This window comes from Tauraco erythrolophus, chromosome 2 (genome assembly GCF_009769465.1).
Source record: "Tauraco erythrolophus isolate bTauEry1 chromosome 2, bTauEry1.pri, whole genome shotgun sequence".
NCBI classification, from domain to species: domain Eukaryota; kingdom Metazoa; phylum Chordata; class Aves; order Musophagiformes; family Musophagidae; genus Tauraco; species Tauraco erythrolophus.
Window position 1 is genome coordinate 125,638,446 of NC_141466.1, and position 26,064 is coordinate 125,664,509.

General features: G+C 41.9%; 1 protein-coding gene across 1 annotated transcript in view; it reads right to left on the reverse strand.

Moving 5' to 3' along the window:
- Window positions 1-10,108, reverse strand: part of MACROD2 (mono-ADP ribosylhydrolase 2) — an 899,313-nt gene extending 889,205 nt beyond the window's left edge. The window contains exons 1-2 of the mRNA XM_086626501.1: window positions 10,037-10,108; window positions 5,396-5,494 (exon numbers count right to left, since the gene is read on the reverse strand). Coding sequence (XP_086482627.1) covers window positions 5,396-5,494; window positions 10,037-10,082 — 145 coding nt within the window. The 5' untranslated portion in view covers window positions 10,083-10,108. The remainder of the gene's footprint in view (window positions 1-5,395; window positions 5,495-10,036) is intronic.
- Window positions 10,109-26,064: the final 15,956 nt, after the last annotated feature.

The following is a 26,064-nucleotide window of genomic DNA, read 5'->3' on the forward strand; positions in this document are numbered from 1 at the left end:
CACAGCAATTAATAAGCAGTGATCTTCACACACATCCAAATGGCACAGCTTTCTAACCTTAAACACGCTTGGGATAAGATGTTTAGCACGAGTAACAGAGCAGCATGCCCATGCAAGAAAAGTAAGGACAAAAACCAAATGCAGCACTGAGTTTCAGCGAAGCTGGAACTCACGTTCAAGGCCACAGCTAACAGCAGGAGATGCTGAACTGTGGCACACAAGTTACTGCAGTTTTATATGTGATTTTGGCAGAAAAACTGCTGTACTGTGAACTTAACCAAAGAGCCTGAGTAGCAAAAGCACCATTTCCTTTCACTGACGGACAGCAAGCATCACATTGAGCTAAGACGGCTCGATTCACTTTCACCCTTGTCACTCAGCTAGAAATCTGTTCTAAAAACAGTTGTTAAAGACACTGCAAGAAAAAAAAAAAAGATAATGCGAGCTGATGGACTTGGTTTTTTGGTGGGGGATGGTCTTGAAGCATACTGGTTTCACATAGTTATTACAGACAGAACTCGCTGATTGTCGGGCAACTTCTGACAACGTTCTAGTAGAACGTAATTTCTTTTTCTGTAAAACTCAGTGAAAGCAATGAGTGGTTTAGAGATGTTATTTCTCACTTGTAGACGTCTGGCTGAATTTCACTGCAGCTTAGTAGCAGCATTACTTTCCAAAGGCTGTTTGATGATCATCACCTTGATTTCTAGCTCCTGCAGGACGGATATTCACATCAAATAGAGCCACCCAGAGCTGCTCCGAAGAACCCCGTATTATCTGTGGTTCCTTAACAGTCTCAAGAACTGCTGGTCAACAGAGCTCAGGATTACCATGCATTTTCTTTTCAGCACGAAGCATTTTGAGTCACTCATCTAGATGCTTTGTCTCTATAATCTCGTGTCAACTCACTGTGACTATTTAGAAAGCTACAGATTCATAGTACAAAGATGCTTTTCTAAAATCCAAACCTTACTATTATACATAAAACCCTCAGTGATAAAGTAGATTAATTTGAGTACAGTTTGGACCATATCATTTTCTAAAAATACAGCAGATTAAGAAAATCCAGAGGCTGCCAAAACATCTCAGACTTCAAGACTTGCTTTTAAAAAAAAACCTGTAGATTTTTAATGTCATTTAATCTCAAAAAAAAAAACCCTCAACAGTTACCATGTCCTTTCTTTTTAACTCGATTCAATCCAAAGTAGTTCTTACCATTTGCAAAGATCTTTAAACCATCACCTGAATTTACTGCTCTCTTGGCACTGCTACTATACCAATGAATCCCAGAGCCTGTGAGAGTCAGCAGGACTGTCAGCTGCCATGAGTTAAACTATATGATTTATTCCATTTTCTGAATTATCCCATTAATGCAACAAAAACATTTTTCTACACGCAAAACTCTGCAACATCAGAATTCCTGATAATGATTTTTCAAAAAGCTTTCAAGAGAGTTTTCTGTAGTAGTCTCTCACATTCCCCACTGAAAAGTAAAGACACATACGTATTTAACTTAAAAAAAAAAAAAAAAAAAACACTCTAGTCTACATGGTGGCATTTTGTTCACCAAACATCACAAAACAACTTGCCATGGCTGTGCAGGATCAGTGCCTAGCATAAAGTGGTATATCATAAATAGCACTGAAATAAAGGTATACAAATTCTGAAGCCTCAGAAACAAGTGCATTATTCACATGTTGTCAGGAAGGAACTCTACTTCAAAGTACATAACGGAACAGACGAGATGTGTCTGCCTTCAGTATATCTGAAGGATAAGAAGTGGGAGGAACAATGGATTACAGTATAAATGTACTATCCAGCCCTGTATGACAGGCTCATTCTTCCTTTCCAAATTGGACAATTCCTCATTTCTTTAATAAACGCAGTTAAAACAAAGAAAGCTTACGTCTACAGAAGTACTTCAAGAATTTTTTTCCCTTCCTACCATCCCCTCTGACATTAAAGAGAACCACTTTGTCAATAACAGCAGTGGAAGGAAGAGGGACAAAGTTATGAAATCATCTCTGAGGTCCGCTTGTGCAGCCTGTCAAGTTGTACGCCAAAACCCAAAGTAGTCCTTCTGGAAATGCAACTCCCCACATCAGCTTGCTTCCATCAATTCAGGCACCAGGCTTAGTCCCCGCATTCCACATCGCGCCTCCGCCAAATCAAAACATAAATCAGAAATATTGACCATATTCCAGTCCAAAACACACACCAACTTCATTTCTTATGGCTAGTCATGTCCATATACAGTGACCTGCAAAAATTGTAGGTTTTTGTTTTAGTCACAGAGGAGCAACACAAAAACTATACACAGCTGCTCTCAACTTCCAAGTGTTTTCAAATACCTTTGTCACTATAAAAAAGGCAAAGCCCTTATCAGCTGCCATTCAGAACTCCGTAACTCCACTCCAGAAGCCTTTATGTTTTCACATGTCCCTCCATTTTAAAGACTTCCAGCCTTGCCTAAACTTACCTTAGTATCAACTTATTCCAACTTTTACTGTTTTTCTTCAGAACTTTATTCTGAACACCATTTCATACCTAAGGGAGGAAAAGAAACACTCTTCTCCACAACCTAAGGTATGTTGTCCAAACGTGTCAATGAAGAGCACACAGAGGTATCATGGCAGTCAGGTTGGCTCCTTCCCAACATGAAGCTTTTATGTCATTTCAGTTTCTGCAGTTCCACACAGAGACTTTTCAATAATCTGCTCTTAAACTTCCATGTAACAAAAATGTGTGCCTAACTGAAGTCTCCTAACACTCTCCAGCGAGTCCTTTGCATTTAAAATTGGGTTCCACATTTCAAGCAATTGGGTATTGTTCAAACAATTTTTCCTACGAGTCGGAACAAAAATTTGTGAGCACCCTTAATTTCCAGTTGAGTATTTACAGGGACTGTTACCAGCCCAGGTGCTTTCCCCTTTTCCTACAGCTTCTTACTCCAGCAGCTGATTGATTGCACCTGCTTCACTTTATTTGTTCTTGGTTCCTTTCTTGATTTCTCTTCATCACTCCTCCTGAACAGCCACTCCGCACTTTAGTAATCAATCTGTCATTTTTCCACTGTATACAGTGTTGGAAGTAAATGGTAAAGAACTTTCTCCACATCCCCCCATCAGTTGCTGTTTTGGCTTGTCAAACATATGGATGATTATTTCCCCTACCCATCCCCCCCCCTTCAGACCTCTTTACTTTGTCACTGCAAGAAGGAGCCTTTCACTTGAAGAAAATATCAGAACTTGGGCATGGCATTGTCAAGTCATCACTGATTTCATCACACCTGGGACTTCACTTACTCTCTCCAAAGTCTCATTTAGGTTGTACCAGTTGCTCTCTGTATGTCCCAGTATATGGAGCAGAATTTTTCGTCAGCAAGATAACTTAAATTCTATTTTTTCAGTATTTCAGCTCAGAAAGACAGTTCTTGCACACCCTTTATATTTATACCTTCAGAGTGGAGTCAACATTTAAGGGAAATAAAGTCTGAAACAGATGCAGTAATAGTCATACTAATATATGTATTTATTTTAATTGCACTGATTAGTTGAAATGTGGAAGCATTTCAGCAGTCTTTCTAGAAGTTCACTATTCCACAAGGCTTATTTACAACAAATACATCAAAGAAAACAAGTGACTGGATATTTTCTCTTGAATGTACAAAATAAAAAAGCCTCAAGTAGCAGAGAAGAAGCCTTTCAGCACAACTTTTGCCTTCCAGCATTTTTTGCAGTGTACAGGGTACTAAGAGAAAGAACACAAGAGCAGCTACAAGAAAATAAATCCACCCCTGCCATGATTCAATACCCACATATTGGACACTGACGTTTTGCTTATGTGAAGTGTAACAGCAATCGCAACATAAATCCGCACCTTGTCACGTTCGGCAGCCCAAGAAATACAAGATCCGTGAATTTTAGCACGTTATACAACCTGAGAGCAGTTAGAATAAAAACATAGTTTAGGCTAGAATGGGTGAAGAGTCTCCGAGTTAAACCACACGATACACTGCAGATCTCCACGTACCGCAGGCCTCCGAAATGAGCTTTGGAGAAATCAGGTAAACTTTTTTCATTTTAATGCAGCCTTTGTTTTCTAGATAGAAAAGCCTCTTGATGTTGTAAGATATAAAAGACCTTCTCTAATGGAAAAAAGAGGTCTATGGGTACTGTAGTAATACGACTTCTCATCAACGTTGAAGAGGTCAGCAATCTCTGACGTATTTTCAGTTCAAAAGTCATTAAAGATGCTTTTAGTAGATGATAGCATTAGTTGTTTACAACAACAGCATCTGCAAAGCTGTCAGCTCTTCCAGATTGTACTAAAAAGGTGTTAACAGCTTTCTCATTTTACTAAAAACAGCTGATTAGTTCCAGGCCTCATCTCACCTGGAGTATTATCATAAAAACCACGTTCACCTGTAGCCACAAGATTATTCTACACATCTGTTCACACAGGCCAGTATTTGCTCTGAATAACAAAAGCATCAGGAAACTACTCCTGTATCTGCAGAAGCAGGAGACACTTCAGGTCTTGCAGCTAGATCCTCCTCCAAAAAAACCCACAAGCTTCAGCCAAGTAGGATAATAAGACACAGAAAGAAAAAAGGAGGAGACCACCATTTCAGAAACAATCTCTCTTCTTCCACACGCTTGTGTGGATGAAACAGAACTAGATGAGGAATGAGGCAGTGTTACAAAATTACATCTAGAACACAGAATTCTCCAAGTGAATCAGGTTCCCATTTTTGGTCAGCCTTCACTGCAAGTACTTAGACAACTCTACCAGTTATCGTAACTGTGCTAACACTGCACCTGCTAACAGAAGCAGAGTTAACCCAGGCCAGGCTGATGTTCCTCAGCCCAAGAAAGCAGGCAGGACCAGGAGTAAGAAACAGTGTTTTCAAGAGATGCCTCAAAACCCATCTTCTCCCATTTCTGGATTTTCAGAACACAACACAACTTGTGCAATTCCCCTCTGCTTTTCAGCCATCTACAAGAACAGCACCATTCTGCCCAGCTTCTCCATGTTATTTTGCTTGCTAAGTTTCGAAGACAAAGTTGATTAGGCGTGCCTGATTGGTGCAGTATCTGGAAAGTACGACTCATGCAGAGAACCTCTATTTTACGTACTTAAGGGTATCAGTGTTATTATGACTCTATCTGGAGATAGTTGCAGAATTAGTGGACACCAGTGAGGCTTTAAAGAATTTTCTTGAGGTTTCTCCCCAACTCCAAAGTGCTTTCATCCCCATGTTAGGCTGCCACTTCTAGTAACAACACAGGTTCTAAGTCTCGGCCCTCCTAAAAGTAACTTCAGACTGAGAAAACAGAATGGTCTGTATTTAAAAAGATTCCCTTGTTTTACTTACCATCACTCTCACTCTTACTTTTTAAGTCTTCCATCCACGTTGGAATATTTTTCAGCGCAACATAATCCCTTAAGTACTCTTTGCGTCTTTCTTCCAAGGTCATCTTCAGCAAACGCTCTGTTTAGAGGAAAGAGAAATTAAAAGATTTTTTCACAAGCTTTCATATACTTTTGCACATTGGCCAAGTAGTGACCCATTCAGCGTCCTTGATGCAATAAATGCCATTTGAGAGCACCAAGCAGAGTGATTCAATGAGTTACAATTATTAGGAGCTAAACACAGCGCCTCTAAACAACTGCATGCACCTATTTCTGGATATCCCAGTTCAGCAAAAAAAAATGCCTCTCCACCTTCCAGACTTCCTCCCTGCATCGCTACTGTGCCTCTTCTTCCTGCTACTTTAATTCAAGGATCAGAGAACTAACGGCAAGTTTATTAAGCAAGGAATTGTTGTTTTATGGAAAGCTTTCAGGTATTGAAGTCTATTCTTCGGGTTCTGCTTTTGTAAACCAGAATTAAAAAAAAAAAGTTAGGAAGGTCAAAATTGAAACATTTACCAACACCCACAAGTAAAGGCAGGAGCACAAAACCAGCCAGGTGCTACTACATTACAGAAGAAGTTAGAGCTAAAGCAAAGCTTATGGCACTTTCTAGATGGCTGGGGTGAAGAGAGAGACATTTTTGTTGGGTTGTTTTTTTTGCTTTCCAAACAATGTAATCTTCAGCATGAGAAAACCCCTGTCATTTCCTTTAGACACATACAGAGGCATTTCATCTCATTTTGGGCCACAAATCAGTAGCCGTAGAGAACACCAGGATATCTGTTAGATCCCCAAGAGTAAGACAGACAAGTGTGTACATTCAACAAACTTTGGTTGAACATAATCCCTAGTGCTAGGAAAGCCCACTGCCATCCACTGGCTAAGCATGTCTCTGAAAAGCAAGACCAAGACCAGCATGAACTGTATCTGCTGGATTTGAAGTGCTGCAAAGCAGAACCTGGGTTTAAAGTGAGCAGCACGGGTTAAGCTTTAGAGGTTTTTATTTGAGCACTAATCTGACAAACTTGGTTACCACACTAAAACACATATGGATGGCTGTTTTCTCCCAAGAAAGTCACGTCTTTTTTCAGACATTCAGTGAAAAGTAAAGCCTCAAAGATTGTACAATTATGACGGCTGCTGCCAACTTCACTCTTCTTCAGACCCTGCTATAAATGGACTAAGTTCCAAGACAAGAAAAAAACATTTCACCAACCAAATACTGCAAACAACCCTGGCGCGTTAGCAAGACCCAGGACCTGATTTTTGCAGTCACGTCCTCTTCTCCATCCCCAGCTCATCACCACTCAGTATTAGCTCAGCACAAGATGCAGAGCTTTTCCCCTTTCGAAAAGGAGGGAAAAAAAAAACCACAACCAACTGTTGAAGGTATCAGGACACCTATATGCTAACCAAGTTTGAGTCTGTTTTTGCCAGCGGCACTGTACTACTAATACCACATTAATAGTTTTTCTTGACACATTAATCAGTAATAAATGCTATTTGATGATTCAAGAGTTTTTAGGGGCATAGAGGAGGGCTAGACTCATTATTTGCCTGTGGCATAAAGGACTAGATGGACATGAAAAGAATATTTTCATCTCAATTTGAAGGAGCAGTGAGCGAGTTGAACATGGAAACTGCTTCTCAGATCAAACTTTTAAAAAAAAAAGAGAAAGAAAATTACTTTCACTGGGCTTTGGTTTGTGGGTTTTTTTTTTTTTTTTTTCAAAATAAAGTTTCCTAATTATGCAGGCTGCAATCAGCACAGTTTAATAACCAAAGCCAGGTTTTGAGTACAGACTCCCTTATCAAAGTAAGTTTACTTTGGTATTTTTGACAGTATTACCAATTTCTTCAGTTGACAAAAACATTTCTCTCCCATTATTCAAGCTTGGTATCTTAATTGGATATTTACAAATGCGAAATTAAAGCTAATGTGATTAGGATCACCCTAATGCACAACAGATAAGCACTTAACTCCACTACTCGATCTTCAAGCACACAGAACACCAAGGATTTAAACGTGCACCTTAGAAGTACTACAGAAAGGCAAACCTGGGAGAGCGTCTCTACGCGTCAGGTTCGAGGGACTGACAAGCAGAGGCAGCTTGACTGCCTTTTGCTGAAGGGATTACAGAGCCAGCTCTGTGCCTTCAAAACACCAGTTCCTCTCTATGAGAAAGTTTCAGAAAATTCTGCTCTTGCAAGTCAGCAGTGAGAATTTAAACGAAGTCTTAATTATACACAAACCTCCCGCAACGTGCTTTCAGCAGGCTTAGGTGCAAGTACAATTTTCTGCACGGTTTTACAAAGTGCCTCTGAAAGTCTGCGGGCAGACCAGTCCTGTCTCTAAGATTCCGGAATCAACTCCAGTCCCGCTCCTACTCTGTTTCAGCTGTCCTCAAGCAACATCCACCCTGGGAGAACGTGGACCAACCCTTAATTACCAAGAAAGTAATTAAGAAAAGAAACTGTATTGTCAGTGGGTTTGAACTCAATATTTAGCAATGAGTGCTTTTTCTTTTTAAAAAGAAAGTCCTTCAGAATATAAAAGGCTGAGAACAACTGCACTCAGAACTTCATGGGAAGAGTAGAACCAGCGAGCACAGCCAGCTTTACAGGGGGCTGGGAGTACTCGGGAAAGGCAAAGGCAGACCTAACAAAAGACTTTATTTCGAAAGTACAATCCGAGTAGGAAGGAAAGAAGTTGGGCTTCTATAGTTTTCCTCTCTAGCAAAGGAGGTACTTGGTAAGAACAGCCACACAGAGCTACAAGCTGAAGAGCAATGCCAACAATAAACGTGGAAGTTTTTTTCTGCCCTCCTCACTCAAAACACCCAGGGCCAGCATCATCAGCACCATGCTGGAAAGCAGTTACTGGAGCAGAAAACTGGCAAGTGCTGCTCGTTCTCACTAGGCAAAGAGACACCGAGTTCTGGCCAGCTAGCACTCACAAACATGCTTCCCTGGATAGAAAAATCTCTCCAGCAGTCATGAGCTCTGGTTTGCATTCAGGAACATCATTGTAATGATGGAGACCACCATCCTCACAGCCGACCAAGACAACGAAAGCCTGCCTGCAGCTCAGGTTTCCAGCTTACCCTCCAGCCTCTCCACTCGACCCTCCTTACGAAACCAAGGGTTCGAGTTCACGTGGCAGGCTATGAATTCACAGCAGCAGGGCTAGAAGAGACAAGCAGGAGACACAGGAACACTCACCAGAGCCCACCAGAAACCGTTCCCCATCTACCCCCATCACAAAACCATCTTTTTTTTTTTTTTAAGGTAACAACATACAGCATTAAGGATTTGCAGAAGGAAAGTCAGTTATAGTTGATCACACATAAGCAATGCCCGAGAATATTTAACTCTGTCTTCTCTGTTGAAAACAGAAACTTGAAACATCTGGTAGAAATTTATTGCCTCATCTTAACTACAGAAAAATCCTTTCTAAGATAGTTTTGAAAGAAAAAGGCATGCGACAAAGCTCTTTTCCTTTGAGAAGACTTTGACAGAAGCAGCTAACCTACCGAGAGACGAGTTTGTTTGTGTTTTAATGTTTCCTTAGAAATGTGCATTTGATTTCTGCCACAGACAAAAAGGAAAAATCCTGCCCTTTGAAATGGTCTTCGGCCTTCTTGGCTTGAAACACACACACAGCCATAGAGGTGATGGAAGACAAGAAAGAAAACTTAAAACATGACCCACTGATGTGTTTCTGTTTTTCTTCCTCTCCCACTTGTATATTTCTCCATCATTTGTAAACACACCTGGCAAGGTGTAACGTAAATATTTTACTTCCACCACGTCAGTTTCTCTGTTAATATTTCCGTTGCTCTCCAGGTGACCAATATAAGGTACCGAAATGGCAAGGTTCGCACAAAACGCTCGTCCTGCGGTTTTCATGCTCTGGAGCCTGACACTGGGGTGTTACAAACCTAGAGCACACAGGGCGAGGAGTCCTTAAAAACATAAACTAAAATAAATTGTTTCTTACAGGGCATGCGTGTGCCTTGAGTGCCCCCATACCCCAAAACGTTCCACTCCCGCTGACCAACACTAGAAGCTAAACTCGAGCGCACGACACCAACAAACCACCCTTACCCTGGAAAAGACACGCGTTTTAAACCGAGGAAAGGCACGTTTCGGCGGCATGTGCCGAACTTTTCGGCCTGGAAGACTTCCCCGAGGTGCCTCGGGGGCGAGAAGCCCTGAGGGGAGCGGCTGCTCCCGCCCGCCGCGCGCCGCTCCCTCAGCCCCCGCGCCCCTCTCCTCACGGGCAAAGTCGGCCCGCGACAACCTGAGGCGGGGGGATCCCTCCAGCCCGCACAGCCGGGCTGCCGAGCGGCGGGGGGGACAGCCCGGCTGTGCGGGACGGAGCGGGGTTTGAGGTGGGGGAGCCCCGGGGCAACACCGGAGCGCGCGGAGCGCCCCCCTCCCCCACCCCGCCACCTGAGCCCCGGGCGGCGGGAAGCGCCGCCGGGCACCTCTCGGCGAGGCGCCTGCGGAAGGACGGGACCCCCGCCCTGCGCCTCCCTCACAGATCAACGTGCGAGGCGAAGGCGGGAGGGGAGGGCCCGGGCCCGGTACCGGGCGGCGGGAAGGGCGCTAGTACCTTTCTCCTCCCGCCAGAGCTTTTTCCGCTTGTTGCCGGGGTACATGGTGGCGTGGCTCGCGGCGGCTTTGAGCTGCAGGTTCCCCAGGCTCACGAGGGGGTGGAGGAGACGCCGCGCCAGAGCCCGCCGCTACCGACGCCGCGCGCCGCTGTCTGCTGCTACCGCTCCCCGCCGGCTCCGGCTCCGCGCCCTCCGCACGGCGCCCGTCAGCTGGGTCACGCCTCGCTCGCACCCGACACCCCCGCAGCGCCCGCCTCCCTCCCCGCCGCCCGTTGGCTCCGGCAGACGCCGCTCAGCAGCCCCCTCCCCCGCCCGCCGCCGCCGCTGCTGCTGCCGCTGCTGCTGCCGCTGCCGCCGGACCGGGCCCGGCGGACGCACCGGACAGGAAGGGCCTGAGCGCGGCGGCGGGGCGGACGGCGGCTCAGGGTTGCGTGAACGCGGGGGTCTGGGGTGGGGGGGGGGAAACTACCGGGGCGGGCAGGTGTGGTGCGTGCTTGGGTGCGACAGCGGCCGCTCTGCGCGCCGGGCGCCGCGCGCGGTGCCCCCGCGGGGCGGGAGGGAGGGAGGGGAGGAGGGAAGGAGCGGGCGGGCGCTCTCCAGCCCCGCCCCGCCCCGCCCGCCGCCACCGCCCCCCGGCCCTCCTCCTCCGCGGGGGCGGGGCCGAGCGCCCTCTGCTTCCGGGTTGCCGGCCGTTACCGAGGGCGCCGCCGATTGGCCGGGAGGGCGGGAGCCGTTACTAAGCGACGGCGTCGGGGCCCGGCGGGGCCGCGGCCTGCGGGCCGGGCCCGGTGCGCGGTGCGCGGCGGGGCCCGGGCGGCGGCAGAGCCCGCCCCGGCGGGCCGAGCGCTCCCGCCCCCTCCCGCCGTCGCCTCCCGGGGTTCCCCGGTCTCGCGTGGGAGGCGCCGTCGCCGCAGCGGCACTGGCAGCGCAGCCGGCCCTGCCGCCTCGGGGCGGGGGGGGGGGTAACATCCGCCACGGTCGGTTTCGACATCGGTGCTGCCGGGGCGATGGTGCAGGGACCGCGCTCTGATCTCCCTGCGAGCGGTGCGAAACGCCGCTGCAGCCCCGCAGCTCCACCCCCGCGGCTCCACCGAGGTCAGGGTCCGCCGGGGGCCGAAGGTCAGGGAAGGGCTGCCTCGGCGCCTCCTTCGCTCGCCGTTTTCTTTACTCCCTTGCTGAGATCAGTTTTTTCCTTGTCTAAACAAACAAGCAAACTTCTGTAGACTAAATAAACAAGCAAACTTCTGTAACCCAAATAAATAAATATAAAAGTTTCCCTGCAGCTGTACGGATAGTCTTAGCATGGCTTGCGTGCACGTGGGGGTAAAGGTCCTTCCTTATCTAGGTCCTGGGACACAGCAGGTGCTGGCAGTTGCTGAAATTGGAGCTTCGCAGGAGTTACGAGGGGTTGGGGTGCCAAAGAACATCCTCATGGCCTTCGTCTGTCACATAACGCTCGTGAACCAGCACAACTTTACCTACAAAGAGTAGTTCATGGTGGGATGTTGATGTCTGGTTGAAGTCACACACAAGAAGGTGTCCACATCTGTCCACGTGAAAAATGTACCACCTCAGCTAAATCATACAACTGTTTCTTATCTGCACCTTCTGGTCAAGAATCGGCTTTTCTTTGGTGACACACTCTTTTGCTTGACCTGTGACAAAGAAAGGTGAGGCACAACATAGCAACGTTTCGACTTCTTTTCTCGTTAACTTTTGGTACAAACACTTTAGCACCTCTCTCATTACCATTAATCTTCAGTCACGGTACAATTTCTTACAGCAAAATCCTTCGTCTTATCATACTCGATGATGTGAAGAGCGTGCTGGTTTTGTCTGGGCTAGAGTTAATTTTCTTCATAGCAGCCAGTATGAGGCGGTGTTTTGGATTTGTGCTGAAAACGGTGTTCATAACGCAGAGATGTTTTCGTTACTGCTGAGCAGTGCTTACACAGAGCCAAGGCCTTTTCTGCTTCTCATCCCACCCCACCGGCAAGTAGGCTGGGGGTGCACTAGAAATTGAGAGGAGACACAGCTGGGACAGCTGACCCCAACTGCCCAAAGGGATATTGCATGCTGTATGACGTCATGCTCAGCGTGTCAAGCTCGGGGAAAACAAAGAGGGAGATGTTCAGAGCAATGGCATTTGTCTTCCCAAATAACGGTTATGTGTGATGGAGCCCTGCTTTCCTGGAGATGGCTGAACACCTGCCTGCCGATGGGAAGTGCTGAACGAATTCCTTGTTTTGCTCGCTTGCCTGTGCAGCTTTTGCTTTATCTATTAAACTGTCTTTATCTCAACACACAAGTTTTGTTACTTTTACTCTTCCAATTCTCTCCCCCATCCCACCATGGGGGAGTAAGTGAGCGGCTGCATGGTGCTCAGTTGCCAGCTGGGGTTAAACCACGACAGGGAGCACTCAGAGTTCACCATTTAATGAGTTAAAAATCAGACTAAGATTCCTCTTTACAAAGCATATTCAAATAGTCATATTAGATCACCTCCTAAGGTTATGTTACTATCTCCTATCTTTACCTATTTCCTTCCCTTTGCCCAGGTGATGAGCTTTGGTAGCCCAGGCACAGTTTTCTCATCTTGACAATGAAAACGAGAGAGAAGCCAACAGGCAAACAGGCATTAAAAAAAGAGATCTAGTTCAAATCGTGCTTGCTTGCGTGATGTGGAGCAAATATTTGAACCCGTATCGTAGATCATTGCATATTTACCAAGTTACTGAATATTCTAGTGTCCCGTGGGATCTGTTCCACATTTTATAAATCAATGTTTATTGGACCAGAAGGAGAGAAAGAAAAACTCTCTTCCTTGAAAGGGCATCTGTGCGCATTCTTCAGTTTCATTTGTAAAAGCCGCTACAATAGACATAGTTTTGGAAAATACGTAAAGAAAGTAGGTACATATATAAAAGGAAAAAAATTATGAAGCCTGATGTTTACATCAGCACCAAAATGGAGGACCAGATAAAAGATGAGAGTAAAACTTCCTTCATCTTAAAAATAGACATGTTCAAATGTTCCAATTTCAGTAAGAAAATTATTATTGCTTTTATTTTTTTTTATTTTTCCTCTCAGTAGCTGGTGGTACAATTGATTTCACTGAAATGATAAAAAATTATGTCACGGACTTCAATATGAGCATGACCTGTCCTTCGCATCTTACACTTGTTGATCCCGGAGGCCTTAAACCTTCCAAAGATCGCTGATCCTCCAGGCCAAGTAAAATTTTAAGTCATTTCCCAGCTAACTTGGGCAAGGTCTTCCACGCTGCTCCTGAATAGGAACAAAACGTTCAGCTTTGTAGATATGAAACGTGAATAATCATTCCAGAGCTGTCTGCAAGCATGCAATTCCCACAGCCAGAGCTAGAATAATAGATGGGAAATCGGCTGTTAGAAATGCTGTTTGGGGAACACACCTAATTTCTTTGTAAAGAAAGATGTTTTTCCCTGGTTGGCTACACGCAACGCCTGCCATGAATGAATTTTAAAGGGACAAAGGTACAAATATATCAGACTTTCTCTCTGACAAGTTTGTGGCTCTCAGTCAGCAGTGGAAAGAAAACATCCACATGACGAGAATACTAATCCTGCTCCCTCGTTGCTGGCAGCAGACTAACACACTGCAATGAACTCCAAGGAAAGCAGGGAACAAAACAGAGACTAGGTCTTTTTCTTCCTGCGACAGACTAGCAGGCACAGGGGCATAACATTAAATATAAATACATTTTATTTTCTTTTTTGTAACATCACTGATCAGAGATTTTGCCTGAAGTGGAAAGTTTGCCCATTGTTACCAAGCAAGGAATGCCTCCCAACAGATAGCGTCCTGAAAGTGGAGCGATGCTTAGACACAATACTAATTTGTACAACACACAATACAGTAATTAACTTCTGCCTCCAGGCAGACACTTAACTGTCGATGTAAACGGATGAGATTGTTCAAGGACAACACTAGATTTACAGCAGACATAGAGTGAGCATGAACAGAAGTCCCAGGAGATGCTAACGGAGAAGAAAGGAGGACAAGTCTGCACAAAACCCACTAGCACAATGGCCAGAAAAAGAAGAGCAGAAGAACTAAGCACTAGGATGGAGGCCTGGAAGTCAAAACCAGGGATCTTTTAGAGAAGCGAACAAGAGAAATGATCAGTAGTATCACGTGTAGTGGGAAAATTTATCTAAAAAGCAGCATTTCAGTACTCGGATGAACTCGGCTGCAAGAGAGGAAGTTGTTTTTCTGAGAAAATTGCAGTAAGCTGCATACATGGGTGGGCTAAAGCAACGCTCAGAAGGCTTAAAAATGTTCTGTTGAAACAACGAACAAGAAAATGAGACTGATAGGAAACTGGTATTTGTCTAATGATGTGGCTGTATTTCGTCCATCCAAGGCCTAATGAACACACTGGTGACATTCTACAGAGGAAGACAGGAAAACTGGGAAATGTTCAAAAAATGGTGTTTAAGAGATATATAGCCTGGGCAGAATAAAGGTTTCTACTAATAGCTGTAAAATGAACATGGAACGTATGGATAAAGCAATGACTGGTCAGAGAGTTCTGCTTAGATATAATAGCAAATGTAAATACAAGAGTGAATACTACACTATACAAGTGAATAAATGCACCAAAGGAGAGCTAGAGCTGCTAGATGATCCAACCAAACTAGCATTAAGGCACCTACACACAGCATTACAATCGCCATCAGCCATCTTGACCAAAATAAAGGCAGTGTCATGGCAGATCCCATGCTGAGCCTATAGCGGCGTAAAGCTGAGCAGCTTCAGGTCTCTGGAGGAGGCAGGTTGTGGCCGCTGGATGAGCAGTGGCTCCATGGGGGTCAGTTATGAAGTGGAGTACGAGGCACACAAGAAGAGAGGAAGGAGAGGCTTGGTCTGAGATGCAGATCTTAAAGGAAGGATGAAAATATCAGTTGCTGGAGAAATGGAGAGGATGGGAAAGGAAGTCAGCTGTTCCACATCTTGAGAGTCAAAAACATTTGAAAAATTCTGTGGAAAAGACAGGAGGGCGCTTAGACATGGCAGACTGATGCCACCTCACAAACACAACATGATGCAGGGCCAGGGTCTGTGTTTGTGGTCGTGGAACTGAGGGCAGCAAAACTGAGCCGTTCTGTGAGAAAAGCCTCAATGTTTAACCGGAAGAAAATGTACATCATCTTCATCATGGAAGCAACTGTCAGAAGCTGCTGCCCCACAAAACAGTCTAAAATACACCTGTGAACTACACATAACCTGTAAAGTAGGTATGTTCATGTCAAAGGCCATGTAACCTGGAAGAAATACTGAATTTCTTATACTTCACTCCAAAAAGCATGTTTATAGAGATAATAAAAGTCTCTGTTTCCAGTAAATGCTAAAAAATAGTAAAAAAAAAAGTGTGTTCCTTTGGTTGGTTTGGGTTTTTTTGGGGGTGGGGGAGGTTTGTTTTTTAGTAACATGTGGTAATGATTGTATGGCCATCTTTACCTAATTTTTCAGACTTTATATTTTTATTTTATTGTTTTATAAAACTCTAAACCAACAAAATAGTACACCAACTGCAAACAGAATCCATAGGTAAACCAATCTTTCAATCTTTTTACCTAAAAGATTTTGTTATCTAACAAAATATTTGAGTTTTTCTTCTCCTTTCTTTTTTTTTTTAACTAGAAACTGTCTTTGTTATTAATTCATTTCAAGAGCTTCTTGTGCTGCTACAAAGTTACATGCTGGGGCATGAAACAGAAAAAGTGAAATGAAAATGACAATAAGCAGTCCTTTTCATTGTGTACAATGGAAAGCAATCCTTTATATTTTATCAGTATTTACACTGTTTATTCAGCTTTTCATGTAATACAGTGAAAAAGGTAAAGATGAACTTAAATATCTACAATTTTTAAAGATATCTTTTGAATTTTCATAATATAAGTATCATTTTAATTAATAGATTAAAAAATTAATGCAAATTTAAATTGAGATTAATTGAGATTTCCTCTATATCTACCTTACTTAAAAAAAAAAAAAGGCAAGAGAACATTATGGACAGTTTCCCATGTTAAGAAAAAATTCCTTCCTCATGTATGTGAAGGTACATTTTTTAACGTATAATTTCAGTAAATACAAAAAAAAAAGATTTATTGTACCAATAGCAGAGCAATATAAAAATCTAAAATGGGTTTATAAATGCTTTATATTTAATAAAAAAAGTATTTCAGCCATCATTATTCTTACTTATCAAAGCTTGCTTGCGTAGCAAACTGTGTTATGCATCGTCTTGTTGATTTTGATTAAAACCTCTGCTGATGCACATTTCCACCGCAGGAAATTCAAATGCAAACCTACAGCCCCTGTACATTAACCATGAAGTCTCTGCTCCTGTCTGTTCATATCACACGCCAAAGCTGTTCTGAGATCTTTTCCCAAGGCTTCCACAGTATCGTTGATGAAGTGTCACCGTTCATTAGCACGTTCACTCTCAGATACACTAAGGGTGCGTGTAAAACATAAAATGCACATCGGCCATCTTTTATTTGACAGTTGCATCCTACCTCTGAACTTTCAAGCTACTAGCACATGGGTCAAGGTTCTGTTAACAAAATGATGCCAAGTGACAGGTAGAGAGGAAGTTAACTGACAACAAACATTTGATAAACTGTTACCTGTAATTTCTCTGGTTTGTTGCCTCTGGCAAATGAGCTAGAGAGGAGGCGAGGAACTACAAGCCCCATTTGTCCAACTGAGTGATTGGAGAGAAAGATGAAAGGCAATAGACTCCTGCGTTTCTTATGGCTTTATGATTTTAATCCATTTTGTCAGGGAAATACATTTTGGCCCATCCAATAACATGATAACTAAACTCTTCAAACAGAGAAAAAGAATGTCTCTGTACTGTTGCTATGTTTGTTAACATGATTTACTAGTGGTACTATTTAATGAGTAGTCAGATGCATAGTATTTCAGATTAACCCCCAAGGTTATACTTGTATCTAGCAATGGTCACTTACAATAGTAAAGAAATAAAATATTACACATATATAACAAATAATTTGAGATAATTATTCAAATAATCTACTATATACACATTATTAAATGACTCTTCTGGCAATTAGGACTCATTTTGTAGCATTTGGATATAGCTTGTCTTTATTTGATTTGTTAGAGCATCGCAAACTTTTAGAAGAGAAACGTGTAGATCCTTTGAAGTCAGACCTGTTTTAAGTCAACGATTTTGGAAAACATTGTTCCAACATAACAGTATCTTAACACAGTTCAGTCTTGAAATGTAAATGAGTGGAGCATGTTCCCAAGCTTTGCAGGTGTCCCCAGACTTAAATTATAGTTCAGAAGTATCAGGTGTGATTATGTATGGGTTAATTATTGCAGTTGCTACCATGTTGTACAATGGTGAATGCTACTGTTCAAACCAGCCATATCCTAAGATCAAATTCCATGTTTGCAAAGGCAGAGGAGAAGGAGCTTTTCAGAGTTTCCAGAAGAACCTCACAGACCTGAATTTTTATGTGCAACAGAAGACCCAGAAAAAAAAGACAAGAATGTTCAACTTGGGCTCCTCGCTGAGATCAGCATTCATATGGAAGAGATAAAAATACAAGGTAAAAAAACCCAGCAGTTAATCTAGACTGAAACTGTCTTCTGCTCCTGGAACTATTCCTGGCTCAGAGAGGAAAAGAGAAAGAAAGGAGAAGTGTCCCACCTTGGAGCTGCCTCAATGGATAGGGGAGCGGAATGCCACACTGATACCCCAGCCCCAGCTACCAGGGAGTTTGGCACAGTTCAGATGTCTGTAGTTGTGATGGTGGTGCTTGCAGAAGCCTTTTCAGGCTTCTGCCAGTGGCTGCTGGAAACAGAACTACCTTTAAGTCTCAGTCATTCTGTATCAGAACAAACTGAGATGTATTCCAGAAAGTGCTTAGTAAACAGGAAAACTTTTAAGCAGGAAATCACTTTTCAGAATGCCACTTGAAAACATGGAATTCCTGCTCAGCCTACGATGTCCTCAGTAAAAAATAGAGTTTGAAAGCACAAATAGAATGAAACAGTCAAAGTGACCTCAATACAGAAGAACAGAGAAAAAAGAAAAAAAGCAGGGCTTAACCATGTGCTCAAACTTCAAGCACATAAAAGTGATTGTATTGAACTTCAACCAGCACTGCTGACGTACTATACGACTGTTCAGAACTTGACCTCTGTTGGCTGTGTACAACCTTCTTATAATCAAGAGAGTCACATCATCAAGTGGCTTTGCAAGGACAGAAGAGAATGAAATGTGATCAGGTTTAGCAGAGGAAATCACAGTATTAATCTGCAGTAGTAGCAGAAATATTTCCTAATTATAAAATTCCTTAAATGGTTGCTGCTTTTCTTTCCAGAAAAACAACATCCTAGCATTAGAAAGGTTTATGGGGGGTGACTATAAGAAGAGGTAAACAAACAGATGCATTTTGTTGTTTGGGTTCTTCCACTGTCACTGCACACATCTACGTCTATGCTTTGATTTGTATTTTCAGTCTGCGAGCAGCAGAAGGTGAGTGATTTATTCCAACATGCTATGCCAAATCCCCAGTATACAGCTGAGCAACTGGGACTAGCTGGGCTGGGAACTAATGGTTGCTAAAAACAATAAAATATGGGAGTACTTTTAAAAGACATCTAACATGCTGACTGTACAAAATTAGACTGAAATGACATTATTAAAGAAAGCTTTCAAGTGTCAAAAATGAAAGAAGGTCATATATTTTCCACTGAGGAAATCTAGATCTCACCAGAGGGGACATCCACTTTCATTATTCTGCTATTTTGTCTGTTCTGTCTTTTACAACAACTTTGTAGCCAGACAGGGAAAAAAAGAGCTAAGAGAGATGGTTGAGAGTTGAAAGAATCAGCACAGAGAGTAGATAAAAGATGTAAGAATTGGAAAGACAAGTCAAAATTTTAAAATTATATCTAGTACAAAATAGTTATTGATGAAAAGCTAGGCTATCTTGAATGTAAATGTTATGCATCTTACTATTTTTATTTTAAGAGATACCATGCATCATCAAAATCAGAGGAGCTATATCACTATAGATATATATTTAGTTCATGCAGAACAAGAAATAACTGAATTATTTTTTCAACTCACTGCCTTTCCATCTCTCTCCCTTGTTTGGTTGTTTTGTTTGTTTTGGCTCTTTTCCCTCTCCAAATGATACCATCTATTCATGGCCAGCTATTCTCACCATTTCTGACTGATTCTGTTGTTTTAAATTCATCAATTCCTGTGCACCTTTTGTAGATTGGAAACCAATATCTTCTCAAGGCACATTTCAGTTGCAAAAGTACGTCTGCTAGCTAACAGTAGTGAGATGCTGCTTGTGACACATACAGAATGATGGCTCGTACTCAATTAAGCAATCGCAAACTCACTGTGGTGGGAGGGCCCACGGGAGGTCTCTAGTCCAAGTTTCTTCATCTGTAGGAATCAGGTTTGGTTTTATACTTCCCAAGTCGGTCAAGAACTGTATTATGAGCTCTGCTCTGCTCATATTGAACTCACCAGGAAATTCTTTGTTTATTTTGACTGAGAGTGAATTATTTACTGGGGATACAGAATTTCATCTGCGACAGTGGGTCTGCAGCCTGGGTGCTAACAGTGTTAGGGAAAGCAGGGAGTATAAAACGCTTCACTCTTCCTATGAGGTGGGTAGGACTATAAGGATGGTCGCTGCCCATCCTCCTCTGAGGATTCCCAGGATCTGGTAGCCTTATCACCATGGCTCTACAATGCTGTTTTCCTCCCAGGCCATCAGTTGGCTGTACAATAACGCAGACGGTGTTTGCACTGTGGATCCCCTTCCATGTGTTATCTACAAGCTTGAAAAAAGTCCTGATAGCCTCTTCATTGTAAATCTATCAGTACTTATGTACAAGCAGCAGTACAGTTGAGGCTAATACATAGCAAAGTCTCCAAGTCATCCATTCTGGGGAAAATGAAGACTTTCTGCCTGCTCATGCATAGCAGTCTAATGAATAAATGGCTGGCTAACCAGCGAAACACCACTTAATTTATGGCTATTCATGCAGGTGGTTACAGCTCTGTACTACATTCTGCTTTTTGTTATAGGTTGGAGAAAGAATTTAATCTTTTTTTTCTTACAGCAATCCCTTCCTGGCAGCCCTTTCAAGAAGAGGTCTGTAGTGTGCTCATTAGAATTTAATCTCCTATATTTTAATGAGTATCCTACAGGGTTATTAAGGTGATAGAATTATGTCTAAAGAAAAAAAATGACATTATTAGTTAGCAAATTAAGAAAATTTGTCTCCCAAATACATTCTGTTGAATAGAAACAAAGCAGTTTTATACCAAAATATACCCTCTTACCAATAACTTGTTTATTTTCAGAAGCAGAAAACATTTTTTTGAAAACCACAGAGAAATAATATTTCAACACAAGTAAGTGCGTTTCAAAGTATAATTTATCAGGATGAAGGTTTAGTCCCTCCAACACAGTCACAAACTATGTTGCATAGTCATTATAAATGGAGACATGATCTCTCTTAATAAATTTGAAAAATTATCTTAAATACCTTTATTTTTCACTAACACCCAGACTGCATCCACTCAGTCATTTAAAGGTAGTGTGGATAGGCAGCAGTCCCATGCGTTCACTGTTAAAGGAAACTTCAGAGCTGGTGAATTAAGTGCCTCCCTGGGAAGTGGCTTTCAGGAAGCTCAAGGCAGACTGTGGTGGTAACTGGAGAGACCCAAAGCAAAGCTGTGGAGGCCAGCAGGAGCCGAGAACCTGGTTGAATTGTCCACTGGGTGCCATGGTAATGAGGCTGGTCAGGCTAGGCAAAAAGAAGCATGCACTATTCATATAACTGAGCAATAACAGGAAGCGAGGGTCAGTCCCTGGGTGCATCCCGAGTTTCCTGGATGTGGCCATCCTTCAGCAAACAGCACGGTTGATATCTGATTGTATGAACGACTTGCAGAGCTTGCCAGGTCTGGAAGATTACAAAGCAATGACAGTAATTGTAGTTACTCTCTGGGGCACACTGTAGGGATGTGTGTTTCTTGTTGAGCTCTGACTTGGCAGGTCTCTGCTCTGTCTGGACACTGAGATCAGATGATAGCCTCAGAGACACCCACAGCTGTTATAAATGACCAGGGTAGTGGGAGACAATTTATACAAGTCTCCAGAGGGCAGCTTCACAGGGAAGCTTACACGTGTAGAAGATGCTAAAGAAATAAGCCTATGCACTTAAGAGTGCAGTCACCTGCATTCACCACTTGGTTGTCCAACCCTGGCCACCACAGATGTTACAGGCCACGTCTTCCCAGGTCACTTTTCCACAGAAATAGCAGGAGATGTCAGGTCTGCACTTCACACAGCAGCAAAGTCCAGGCACTGTGTCAGGTGCTCAGCGGGGAGCAGGACCATCTGTGGGATGCGTTGCCTGGCATTTGTCCCCAGGACCTCACAGAAATCATGCTGCGTCCCACAACCACATCTTGTTACAGATGGATTTACTAGTAATTAATTAAGCCACAAACATCTCTCATCATCTGTCCATCTTTCTAGTAGCTAATCACCAGTACATAAGTAGTCAGCGAACTACATTTGAACACAAGAGCATCTGAAATGGGTAGAACAAATGAGAGCTAATTTTAAAGACTTGAGTCTTAAAAACCTATTTCTTTTTACAGTAAGTGTTCTCTCATGTGACCTTTGAAAATTGCAATTTTCAATAAAATTCTTAAAACTATGATATAATATTATTGTGGTGAAATGAATCATTACGATTGGAAAAAATTAACTAGCAGTAAGCTGCTGCTATAATAGCGTATAATGTCAGTGTCTTGTATCTTGCTGCTGATTGGGCAAGAAACTGAAAAGTACTTCCAAGACTGATAAATCAGTCCAGTTCTTAAACTAGCAATCAAGTGGAAATCCAAATTCACCAAACCCAGCTAGATTTCCCCATTTGTATTACAACAACATTGTAGTACAACTACGTTTTGAAAAGTGGTTATTAATTTTAGATCTGCTCATTTTCAGTACCCAAATCAATAAGGCATAGATGTGATTTGTGAAGATGCCACTTACTAAATGAGCTCAATTTCAAGTGTTAAGCTATAGCTGTGATGTATGCAAGAAGTGCTTATCAAATATGTGCTTCCAGATGTGGTTATTTTAGTAGTGAATTTTTGACATGTTATCTCATTCTATGCCTGAATCTAGTTGCACTTCAATGTTTTTATTTGAAATAAAAAGCTATATCAAAGAAGATTCTTATCTATGAACAGTATTACTGTAGGTTGCTCTCCATAAAGTTTTTATTGCTAATCTTTTTCTGATGGAGTCTTGTGCGTATTTTAGACTGAATGTTTTTTGCTGATGCTTTGCATATGGAGTAATAAACAAGTTTATCCATATCCAATATCCACCTGAAACCAGGGTGCATTTATTGAAAAATTCCATTAGTTCTTTGGACATTGACTAAGCTGCATTTGAAAACAATGTTAACTTTTCTGGATAGGTAAATATTATGTAAACAGAAAGAAAAATACTATGTTCATCATAAAAGACTTCTGTGGTTCATGAAATTGTAATAGATTTCTGTGTACAAAATATGTGTTCTAGTTTTTAAAAATGTTATCATTATAGACTGCCTCCATAAAGGTAGCAAAACAGTTTTCATGATGATTTCTGGTTTTGACACTCATCTCATTTACTGATCATTTCCTATATTTAACTTTACCCTAAAAAAAAAAAAGTAACACAAAATATTACAAAAAACATGATTTAATCATATCGGATTTGAAAACACAAAAGAAACACCTTGAACACGCCTTCTTAGACCTTAATAATAAAATACTTTGTCTGCTAATCTAATTGGACAACTTATTGAGTTTCTTGTACAAGTAAAGCCAACTACTTAGAAATGAAAAAAAAAAGATAAATTAGTACTTCATGTCGTAGTCTCCAGTCTCTGCAAAACATCAGTCTCTTCGTGTTGCTCTAGTTGCACAAAATGGGGTAGAAATAGCCTCAGGGAAGAATCCAAGAGTAATGAGGTTAGTTGGAGTAGAGCTGACAGAAAACTCTTTCAGTCTCCCAACACTAAGCCATATATCTAGATGCAGCAGGTAAAATTCATCTTAAACAGTCACAAGATCGGCTACGATTTACCTGTAGATAAACTGTGTTTTCTACTTCTGTCTTTCTGGTTAAACACACAGCTTAAGAGAGCATCAGCAGGTATTTATGAGAAGTTAAAATACTAGAGTGGACTTAGAAATATATGACTACATCTGCCTTAGCAGAGATTTGCAGTAAGTTCTCACCATTTTTCCCTTTCTGTAGTAACAATATCGGCTTAACTTTAAAATAGTTCCTGTACGAAATATGGAATAACTGAATGCATTTTAGTTCACCCTGGCCATTTGATGGCAATATACATACTAGATATACAGTGTCACAAGGATGATTTATTGTGACATTGCCAAAGGGACACAACACTTCTGATAAATTCTTTACATCTTTCCAAAGGGTCACAGTCGGCATTTCAGCTTTAGGCTGGTTTATTGCCTAGAGCAAATTTGATTTCAATGGACTTACACAAGCTATCAAAAAGGTGATCTAGAATGGTTACATGTTTAAAATGTGAAAAACGTTCCAGGGAAAATAGAAAGGCTGCTGCACTTGAACTGCTTCATGCAAATAAAGTCTTACCTGAATATAAATTATGTACGTTCTTGAACAAGTCTGCCAAGATGAAAACAACAAAGCATATTAATAGTGTAATACTGAGATGAGATAGTTTGATCTTAGTTTGATAGAAATGATTTAAAACCTAGATTAAGGAGGCAAATCATGAACAGGAGAAGGAAATGAAAACCCAGAAAATAGAAATCCTAGCAGTAGTTATTTAGCGAAAAATCAGTTTAAACCCACTCTAAAAAAAGTTCCAACTTAGAAACACTAGTGAATTTTATATTTTTTTAATTCATTCTCCAGTATCCTTCCAGTATAGACACAATAAGGCTGATATCAAAGTGCTCTTGTTACTACAATTGACTTTGCTTGATGAACCAATAACAGCAATTCTTGCCAAAATGTTCATTCAGTGACATAACTCTACCAGCAGACTTTTTCATATGTATTATCCAGCCTCACACAAGATCTATCTCTACCTTTTTCTATGTTTAATTAGCCATCACCTTCTATATGCAGTTTCACATTATGCTATTCAAATGAAATACTACAGTGATTCAGCAGTGATACCTACAGGTTTATAACATTTGCAATAACCTGACTCTGTTTGAAATGCTAGCCTAATATAAGCAAACTGTATAAAACTGTCAAAACTGGCCTGATGTCTGAATCTTGCTGGATTCTCATGGTACATTTCTGCGTCTGAGCCAGATTAGAGAGAAGTCTGAACAAGTTTTTAGTCCCAAAGGGTAGCTGCTGCAGACAAAAGTCCCCACTGCCTGCAACAATGGTTGAATACCATCCACAGTCATAAATGCTGTTTCAAAAGCAATACCAAGTTCTAATTGAAAAAGTAATACCTTGAAAAGGAAAACTAAAATGGGATAAGAAACTACCCGAACACAAGAAGTAGAGCTCCAAATTCTAATCAAGTGATAATGAGGATGCTGAAATTGTATTTCTTGGAAGAATCACAAGATTTTCCCTTTATAGAAAAGATTTTTGTAAGAGTTTCCTTCTGGAAGAAAAAGTAGATCAAGAATAGCTCCAAACACAAGGTAACAATGAGAGGCATTAACAAGATTTGTATCAGTAGTCATGGACAGTATTTTGGTGGGTGGAGGGAGGTGGGAACTTGTGTGTGCGTGTGTGTGTTTAATCTTTAAATAAGGAAACAACAGTGTGTTTATGAAAAGCCACAAAAAGATTTCAGTAGTCAGCTCATACATGAGAAAGAAAAGAACTATAGGGAAAACCAGAATTTGTGTTCCTTGGCTTAAGAAGAAGCTTCTGCAGGATAAAAAAACTGAAGCAAGGTTTCTTCTTACAGGTCAAATTCCAGCAATAATAAAACAAGGTGCACAGCTACTTTCCCTAGATCTGTATATACCCCCAGACCGTCAGCAGAGGCGATGCTGACTTACAGTGAATGAAACCTGACGTGGCCTTTCAGATGTAAGTTACCTCAGGCTGATGTGAAATACAATCACACAAACTTTTTGAAAAAGTGTTTAAGTGATTCTGATGCCCATGGCACTTACACTAAATGAAACAATAGTTGGAGAGAATATCAGTGGATTTGTATGTGCTTTAATCAGCAATGTAAGACTCTTCAAAGTATATAATGAAGGATGTCACCAAAACGTGGGCAAAGTTAGCATAAGATCCTTAAGGAAAACAGCTTCTAGGTCATGCCTGTCATGCTTGTAAGAACTGATATAAGTCAACGACAATAGATTATATCTCAGTTATTCTGTGTTAAAAAATGCCCTATCTAAGAAATTTTAATTCACAGCCATGTGGTGTCTCAAAATAAGATCTCTTCAGCTTTAAGTCAGAGACTTTTCACAGTACTGAAGAGATGATACGCAGTGTTTTTAAGGAGAAGAAAACAGTTCATAACAGAAGTGATCTTTAGACTTAAATACACTATTTTGATATCATGTTTAGCAAAATTAATAATTGCCAAAGAAATCCAGGGCACTACTCCAAAACAAACTCTTGCTCTTAAGGGAGGGCGTTTCACATCATACATTTAGCCGAGTGGTCAACAGCAAAGTCCTCTAGATCTGCAACCATTACCCAGAAGCGCCTGGGCTGGAGGTCTGGCTTGCTGCGAGCAGCCAGGGCTATGAACCTCCACAGCGGCCCAGCCACAATGAGATGGGGAACAGCTTCACCTGAGGCTTAGAATTTAGGTGTAGAGATGGTAACGTTTCACAACACATTACTGAGTAGTAAACTCTGACCAAGCCACCTCCTCAGAGAAAGCCCCCCCAAAATAATTGTAT